Source organism: Tupaia chinensis, unplaced genomic scaffold (assembly GCF_000334495.1).
Source record: "Tupaia chinensis unplaced genomic scaffold, TupChi_1.0 Scaffold000121_1, whole genome shotgun sequence".
In the NCBI taxonomy this organism is placed as follows: domain Eukaryota; kingdom Metazoa; phylum Chordata; class Mammalia; order Scandentia; family Tupaiidae; genus Tupaia; species Tupaia belangeri.
Genome location: NW_006159588.1, coordinates 1915794 through 1925643, shown reverse-complemented (window position 1 = coordinate 1925643; position 9850 = coordinate 1915794). Strand labels below are relative to the sequence as shown.

General features: G+C 35.3%; 1 protein-coding gene across 1 annotated transcript in view; it reads right to left on the bottom strand.

Annotated features, from left to right (window-relative positions):
• LOC102493893 (uncharacterized protein KIAA2026) overlaps positions 1 to 9850 on the bottom strand; it is a gene marked incomplete at its 5' end in the record, with an annotated part of 48955 nt that overhangs the window by 14580 nt on the left and 24525 nt on the right. The window contains 1 exon segment of the mRNA XM_006144476.3: positions 4332 to 4532. Coding sequence (XP_006144538.2) covers positions 4332 to 4532 — 201 coding nt within the window.

The window sequence follows — 9850 nt, the reverse complement described above, 5'->3', positions numbered from 1 at the left end:
GAAGAGTTTAGCCCCCCCTGGGAAAAAAAAAAAAAAAAAAAAAAAAAAAATTAAATTAAATTAAATTAATGTAGGAAATATTACCAGGAATAAAAAGAAACACTTAGAATAAGAAAGAATCCAATACATCAAAAAAAGAAAAAAATTTAATAAAATCTGTACATATTTAAATGTAGAATTTCAAATTACATGAAGCAAAATCTGCCAGAACTCAGAGAAGCTACTAGACTAAAAATTGTATTTCTACACATATTAGCTATAAATAATTATAAGTTAAATATAAAAATGATTTACAGTAGTATCAAAAGCATATAAAATATATGGGTAGAAAGTCAAATATGTGAAACATGTATACACAGAAAACTACAAAACACTGCTTAGAGAAATTAAAGAAAACAATTACTCAGAAATTGATTGATAACTTCTGTTTATTCTAAGTCAAACTTCTGTCAGGCTAGGGCCAGTCTGTGGAATGGTGGTTAAGGTGGCTCAATCCCACATGGCCAACTGTACAGTTTGAGTCTGGACCCAGCAGCTTGAGAAACATGCCAGCATGGTCCAAAATCCTGAAAGGAGGGAGAATGGAGGAGAAGGGTTTGCAATGGGACTATTCCCCAAAAGGGGTATTTTTTCACTTTGCCATTCTCCCTCTGTCTCTCTGTGGCAAGCACATGTACCCTCTGGCAAATGAAAAAATAAATTCCCTCTGGCTTTTTATTTTCCCTTGTAGAAATTTACAATATAATTCTAAAATTACATAGAAACATGGAGATCCTAGTGTAATCAAAAAATTTTGAAAAAACAAAACACAAAGTTGGAATACTCACATTAACCAAATTTCAAGCCTTACTATAAATCTATCGTAATCAATATAGTACCAACATAAAGAGAGACCTACAGAGGGACCAGTGGATGGAGTAACGGTTCCCTCACTGGACTCCCTCGTAGTCAACCACAATTCATGTCCTGAACCCAGTGGCTTGAAACTCATGTCAGTCACATGTGCGTTCTGTGCCCAGGATTCCAAGAGGAGAATGAAGGAGAGGGGACTGTGGCATGGCTCTTCCCCTGGGGGGTGATTTCTTGCTTTCTATCTCTCTGTCTCTCTTGACTCTCCAGTGAATGCATGTGCCCTATAGCAAAAAATCTCTCTTAAAAAAAATAGATATATAGATAAATGGAATGGAATGGAGTCCAGAAAGACTCACAAATACATATTCAACTGATTTTCAGCAAAAATGCAAAGGTAACTGAGTGGTGAAAGAACAGTTTCTTTCAACAAATAATACTGGAAGAACTGGTTATCCATGAGGGGGTAAAAAAACAAACCTTTTATCCTTATTTCACACACAATGAGAAATAATAATTCAAATGAATGATAAAACATAAAAACTAAAACTGAGAAATTTATGAAAAAAGGAGGATTTTTATAACCTTGAGTAAGCCAAGATTTGTTGCATCACAAATATTTTTTTAAAAAATGATAAGTTTATAAGGTAAAGGTAAAAACTTCTCTTTTTCAAAACAACACTGAAAATGAAAAGGCAGACCGCAGACTGAGAAAAATATTTGCAAGGCATATAGATCTGAAAAAGGACTTGTGTCCATAATATACAAAGAATTCTTATGATTCATAATAAAATGCATGGGAATGACAGACAAAGTCAGGATAGTGTCTTCTTCTAGGACAGAAGAAAAGTATAGGGAATGACTATACCGATGCTTGATTTCTTTAACAACTGCTGGGTTGTAGGTACATAGAACCCTATTATAATTTTATTCTTTGCTCTCTGCTTAAATATTTTAAAACTAAGAAAGGAATAGTTAACAATATGTCCAAAGAGCTTAATTCATATTACTCTATTAAATAGTTACTAAGACGTTTAGTGGAGGATTGACCTCCCATGGCTTATTCTCCTCTATTTATTTGATGTTAGTGCATACTTAAACAAATGTAAAATTTGAGAAAGAAGAAAGGAAAAGAAATTCAGTTATATTTATACAGTTGACTCTTGAATAGTGCAGAGGTTAGGCGTGTCACACCACACGCTCTTCTTCATATTCGGTTTAGTAAAAAATCCACGTATAACTTCTGACTTCTCCCACACTTTACAACTAATAGCTTATTGTTGATGGAAGACTTATGCTCCTGATAACTGATAATAGTCAATATGTATTTTGCATGTTACATGTATTATGTATATATAACATAGTAACCTAGAGAAAAATATTTTAAAAATCATAAAAGAAAATACATTTAAAGTACTGTACTGTATTTACCAATACATTTATTGAAAAAAATTCACATGTAAGCGAACCTGAGCAGTTTAAACCTGTGTTGTTCAAGGGTCAATTATAATTTCTTACTAGTTATTTCTACTTAGACGCTTAAATGTTTTTATCATCACTTTAAAGAACTTATTCAAAATTAATTCACTGCTCTTTCTCTACTTTGAATTCATATTTCTAAGCTCTTCTATTTTCTTCTCTGGTTTTACCATTTTTAGTCACATAGATGCAACAGTGCTTAGGAGGACAAGCTCTAGAACCAGATTGCTTAGGTGCCAATATTCTTTACATTCAAAACACACCTTGGGCAAAAATTACTTAATTTCTCTGTGCCATAGGATAAATTCTGAACATATGGAAGAGTCTTAGAGCAAACAGTCATGCTCAATAAACATTAACTTTCACTTTTAGTTGTTGTTGTTACTATTATGACTACTACTTTCTATCTTTTTTTTTTTAATTTTTGCTGTAGGGCATGTGTGTTCACCAGAGATAGGGGGGAGGGGGAGTGAGAAATCATCCTCCAGGGGAGATGGCCACACCACAATCCCTTCTCTTCCACTCTCCTGCTGAGATTTTTGGGTACACAAGTGCCCAGAGTCATTTTCAAGCCATTGGGTCCAGGAATCAAACTGTACAGTTGTCCATGTGGGATCTAGCCACTTTAACCTCCATGCCACTTGCTTGCCCCTTTCTGACTCATTACTGTCTCTTCCTTTGATCTCCCTGATAAAGACCAAGTCCTGTTAACTGCTCCCAAGACAATGTGACCTCTACCTATTTCTAGTGGACGTTAACAGAAGTACAGTTTTTCTGCAAGTCTTCCTTTTCTTCAGTTCTCACTACTCTAATCTACTGCCCACTAGTGTCAGGTTAATTTTTAATCTCTTTCCATAAATCCCTCTTTCCTGTTGTAGGAGTAATTCTATGAGGCTCTGCACAAGGAAAAAAATGTACTTAATAATGAGTTAATAAACTGACCACTGCTATAAAAAATGTGATGGTAGTAAGTCTTAAGGCTGAGTTTTAGTACCACAATATCAAAGCAAGTTACATGTATTACTATAAGAAGAGCAACAAAATATTACAAATTACCTTCGACTAGAATTAGTAAATCCCTATTACATCAGCAATCAGCCTATCATAGTTTGAGATTTGATTTATAATAGTATAAAAATTTCAGTCTTTTTTTCTGCTGGTATAGAAATTTTACTTACAATTATGTCTTTGGACCCTGATTCTCTTTTGTTATAAATAAAATGTTAAATAAGTGTTATCACTCTATAATACTAGACCTTAGAAGGTATAACCAAATGGGGACCATATTCTTTTCTGATGAGATTAGAATAAACCCAGTTATCGAGAAAATTAGTACCAATGAAGGAACTGGAGAAAAAAATTTTCTGTTATTCATTTTTTTTTCTTTCTTTCATGAGAAAGACAGAGAGGAAGAGACCGACAGAAAGTAAGACAATACCCTTGACAGGGTGTTGCCATGCCACAGTCTTCCACCCTCTCTTGCCTTCCAGTCACCAGAATCATGAGCACCCCTGCATGGTGAGGTTCACCTGGGATTCAAATCCCAGACATTCCTGTAAGGCTCCAGCATCATGCAACACTGCCATAACTGCCTATGCTACCAGGGCTGGACCTATACATCATTCTTAAACTCTATAACCTCTGGAGTTTCTCCTAATTCTTTTAAGGTCTGATTTGATGTAAAACTCCAAATCTCTATGAAACTCCTCTACCTTCAAAGTTATAATTTATTTAAGAATATTTCTAAAAATCTAGAAAAATTTTTTTAAGAAAAACACTTTGTATAGCTCCAAGGCAATGTGTTTTAAAATCTAAAACTATATTTTTAAACAAATTTCATAGTGTTATTTCAATATGAATTCATTCTTTGATAATAATGCATTTTGGAACAGTATCATAATAGGCCCAAAAATTTTTCATGGGCACATAAAAGCAGCTATTCTTTGAAAAATAATTCCTGGAAATTTGAACATTATGAAACTTAATTTTTATTTAACATTTACCTTTTTTCTTCTTTTGCTCTCAGCTGTTCTTCCTGTCTCAAAACTTGAACCATTATAGATTCAAAAACTCCACTTGTCAAGCCTGCCAAACTTCGTGGTGTTGACCGACGCCTTGTTGAAGTACATGCAGTTCCCTTCTCATCCTCCAATCCATAATAGCCTCTAGATGTAACTGCTATCGTTGTCTTTTCTCTCAAGTGCCTTGGAGAAGAATAAGTCAATTCACAAGGTCAAATCTTCTAGATAAGCAATAAATCCCCTAAACCAGCATCTTAAGAAAAATTCCTTTTGCTAGCTACATAGAAAGTGTTTAATTAAACCTTACTTAGCTTTGTTCCAGACAGAGTTTCTAATTTTCCTTACTTAATGTTATAAAATCAGTCTGGGTTTATAGTCACTTCTCTACATTTAAAAAATATGACTGTAGCACCAAAATTAAGGACTAACGGGACCAGCAGTTAGTGTAATGGCCATGTCACTGAACTCCCATGTAGCCAACCATGGTTCGAGTCCCAGAGCCAGTAGCTTAAACTCATGCCAGGCACGTGTGTGTGTGCCCAAGATCCCAAGAGGAGCATGGAGGAGAAGGGATGGCGGTGTGTCCACCCCCCTAGGGGGTGATTTCTCACTTTATATCTCTCTCTGTCTTTCTGGCAAGTACATTAAAAAAAAAATTTCAAAAAAAAAAAAAAAAAAAAAAGAAGGACTAAAGCACTATGTCTTATTTTTTAAAAAAAGTTTATTGTTTGCAATGTCTTTTATACTACCTATCATCAGTATGGGAAAATTTACAATAAATACAAAAGCACTTTAAGGGAACCAGCAGTTAGCGTAATGGCTATGTCGCTGGACTCCCATGTAGTCGACCGCGGTTCGTGTCCCGGACCCGGTGGCTTAAAACTCACGCCGGGCGCGTGTGCGTGCGTGCCCAAGATCCCGAGAGGAGAATGGAGGAGAAGGGATTGCGGCGTGACCATCCCCCCTGGGGGGTGATTTCTCGCTTTCTGTCTCTATGTCTCTGTCTGTCTGGCGAGCGCACGCGCCCTACAGTGAAAATCTCTCAAAAAAAAAAAAAAAAAAAGCACTTTAAGAAAAAATTATGATACATTAACACTTTGAAGAAATTATAAACAAATGCAGCATTACAACATAAAATTCAGGTTGAAATTTGGAAACTTACAATTACATGGGAAAAGAAACCTAGAAATCCAGATTTCTTATTCAATCTCACCACAAATGTCTCCTTACTCCGTGATGTTTTTATTAATACATTGGTATCCTAATTTAATGTTCAAAGAAAATAACAAAAACCACTTTCTTAGCAGGTTGCTTAATTATTCACCAGTCTCCTTGTGAATTTGAAATAACCAATTAAACCATTTTACTTTTTTTTTTTTTTTTTTTTGAGAGAGAGAAATTTTTGCTATAGGGCATGTATGCTCGCCTGAGAGAGAGACAGAAAGTGACAGATCACCCTCCAGGGAGGATGGCCATGCCACAATCCCTTCTTTTCCTTTTTTCTCTCAGGATTTTGGATAGACATGCACCACACACCCCACATGAGTTTCAAGCTGCCGTGTCTGGGACTCAAACTGTGGTCAACCACGTGAGTCTAGCACCTTACCCACTATGCCACCTGCTGGCCCAATCTTAAAAAGTTTTTATGCCTAGACTAAGAATTAATTTTTGCATTTGCACATATCTATGTGAGAGTTAATTATAAGTAGTGTCAGAAAAAACATCTGCCTTCCACCTTTGTAAAATATGCCAGAATCTGTGAAGGTATTTGCATATGTTGTATCTACTAAGTCAATATTCAAAGCAGGAATTCAATACACTGGATAAGAATGTACATAAATTTATAAAAATCAAATTATTTATATAAATCACTTAAAAACCCTATAATTACATTTAGCTACTCTTCTTAGGCTTTCTTTAATATAAAATATGCTAAATGTTAACTGAAACAAACCTTTATGGATGAAATATAAAGTCCTGTCATTTTTGGTCTGAGTTCACAGTATTTTTTACTCTAAATTAGAATAACTTTGCAACAATTTTACTCTCAACACCATCCAAGCCCAATGAATGGTATAACTGTAAGGCTTCACTGAACTGTGACACTATTATGTACTTCCTCTTTTAAAAGGAGATAACACTATACCCAATTCAGCTTTAGGTAAGACATGAGTTTAGTACTGGTGTCCAGTAATATTGAAGAAGTTGAGCTAATTTACCATACTGCTTCAAGTTGCAATCCTTTGGAGCATAATAGTATAGTATGCTTCAGCTACAGTCAACTAGGCTGGGAATAAGGAATTGTAGGTCCGAGTAAAACAGCTGAATGGCAATAACAGATAGTGAATTATGCATCTGGGTTCATTACAGTATAGTATCTTCCCTAGGAGAACAAACTACCCATTATTTTAACTATTTCTTAATCAATAATGAAAGAGAACATTAATGGACAATATTACATTGACAAGTGATAACATTTCAGTGGTCACAGGGCACAAAGAGCCCTGGAAATAAGGGAAGTTGAGGGTAGTAGTAAGTCACATGGCTACATTGTTATGAAAGCAAGTTGCAAACTGCGTTTTCCCTTTATGTCAATCTTTTAAGTAGATAAAATGAAGTTATGAACTACTTTTACACAAAGTATTTTCTTAGAGCAAAGACCAAAGAGAAAGTAATATCCCTTATTGCACATCACAAATAAAATGCTATTTATCACTCACTATTAAAACCCAAACTATGCTGTTTCTCTCTTAATGACATGCAAATATTAAACATGACTGATAATAGTGTTAGGAAGAGCATAAAAAAATTCTCATAAAACATTAGAGCTGTGTAAGTTGGCACAATCTTTCTGCAAGTCAATTTGATAATTATCATTAAGGTTTATTATAAACAAAAACTTTTTGACCCATCATGTTTCAAGAAATTTACCCTGTAGATATACTTCTGCAACAGTGAATCAATAAAAAATACATGAGTATTACTTTTTATTTTTAAGAAAACTCTACTGAGGGATCAGTAGGAAACACAGTGGGGAGGTGCTGAACTCCCACATGGTTGACCACAGTTCAAGTCCCAGACTGGCAGCTTGAGGCTTACACCAGGCACCTGTGTGTGTGTGTCTGAAATCTTGAGAGGAGAATGGAGGAGGAGGGATTGTGTGTGGCAATCCCCCTTGGGGGGGGTGATTTCTCACTTTCTGTCTCTTTTTGGTGAAGGCATTTGCCCTATAGTGAAAATCTCTCAAAAAAAAAAAAAGCAAAACACATCGAGACAAATATTCTTTAATATAAGACATATTAAACAGTCATGTATGCTACAACATGGAATACCATCCATTCAGTAAAGAAATCAAGTATGTGGGTGAGCAGATGGCATGGTGGTTGGGATGCTGGACTCTGAGATGGCTGACTGTGGTTCAAGTCCTGGACCTGGAAGCTTGCTTTCTCACTTTCCCTCTCTCTCTATGTGGCGCTCTGCTCAAATTAAAATAAATAACAATGAGTAAAATTAAATTTAAAAAATTCTTCAAAAATAGAAATCAAGGATGTGTGCATGTATTCACTGTAAAAGATGTCCATATTACATATTGAATATGTAAGATGCTTCTGAATAAAACATATATATATATATATATTTTTGGAGAGGTTTTCACTATAGGGCACGTGCACTCGCCAGACAGAGACATAGAGACAGAAAGCGAGAAATCACCCCCCAGGGGGGATGGTCACGCCACAATCCATTCTCCTCCATTCTCCTCTCAGGATCTTGGGCACACACACACACGCGCCCGGCGTGAGTTTTAAGCCACCGGGTCCGGGACGCGAACCGCGGTCGACTACGACATAGCCATTACGCTAACATCTGGTTTCCAACAAAACATATTTTTTAACCCGAAAGAAATTATATACATATAAGTATAGGAATACCTCAATTTACTGTGCTTTCCTTTATGACACTTGAGAGATATTGTGTATTTTTTTTTTTTGGCTGTTAGATTCTTCTTAAAATTTTTTTTATTCATTCAATCGCTATATATCATTTAGCTTATAGAGAGATTTTTACCCAGCATGAAATACATCTCAGACCAGTCCAGTTGAGAATACTATATATGTTATCATCAACAGGTAATAAACCATTTCTCTGTTCCGGAATGTCCTACTTCTCTATTTTTCTCCCTAATTCAGAGATACTAAGCTTTTAACAAAGTGAAGGTTTGTGGCAATTCTGTATTGAACAAGTCTATCAGTATTATTTTTCTAACAGATGTGCTCATTTCATGTTTAACTTTAGTAATTTTCAAAATATTTCAAAATTTTACACTATCATATCTGTTATGGTGATTTGTAACCAGTCATCACTGATATTACTATTCAACTGTTTGGGGATGCCACAAGATGGCGATATTAATGGATAAATGTGTGCGTCTGATTGCTTATAATTAATAAAGGTGGCTACTCTAAGCAAGAGATTTTCAGTGTAGATGAAACAGTCTTACATTGGAAGATATCATTTAGGGCTTTTATAGCTAGAGAAAAATTAAAGTCCAATAAAAATAAATGTCAAAGGTCAAACTGATAACTCTTGTTAGGAACTAATGCAGCTGGTGACTTTAAGGTGAAGCCAAAGCTCATTTACTATTCTGAAAATCCTAGGGCCCTTAAGAATTATGCTAATTCTACTCTACCTGTCCTCTATAAATGAACAACATAGCTTAGATGACAGCACATCTGTTTATACCATAGATGATTGAATATTTTAAGCCTACTGCTGTGATCTACTGCTCAGGAAACGCTCGTGGGTAACTTTGGAGATTTAAAGCTTCATTTGATGACATAATTGCAGATGTGACAGAAATATCAAGTGAAATAGACTAGAAGTAGAACCTGAGGATATGACTGAATTGTTACAATTTCATGATAAAACTTGAACTAATAAGGAGTTGCTTATGAATAAAGTGGCTTCTTGTGATGGAACTTCCTCTTGGTGAAGTTGCTGTGAACATTTGTTGAAATGAAAAAGAATTAAGAATATTATACAAACTTACTTGATAAAGCAGAAGCAGGGTTTGAGAGGATACTTTTTTGAATACTATTTGGAAGAAGTTTTACTGTGGGTAAAATACTATCAAACAGCACCACATGCTACAGATAAATTTTTCATGAAAGGGTCAATTGATATGGCAAACTTTTGTTGTTGTCTTAAGAAACTATCACAGCCACCCCAACCTCTGGCTACCTGTCAGTAGCCAGAATCAGTAGGTTCAGATGGCTATCAGATACTCAAGTGGATACAAAAAACTATTAGCACTAATGGCATCTTAACAGTAGAAGACCTGGGGACTAGTGATAATTTTTTTGTACTACTTAATGCATTGTTTAATTTTTTGCCACCAGATGAACACATTATTTATTTATTTATTAATTTTGGAGAGAGCTTTTTGCTATAGGGCGCGTGCACTTGCCAAAAAGACAGAGAGACAGAAAGCAACATATCCCCCC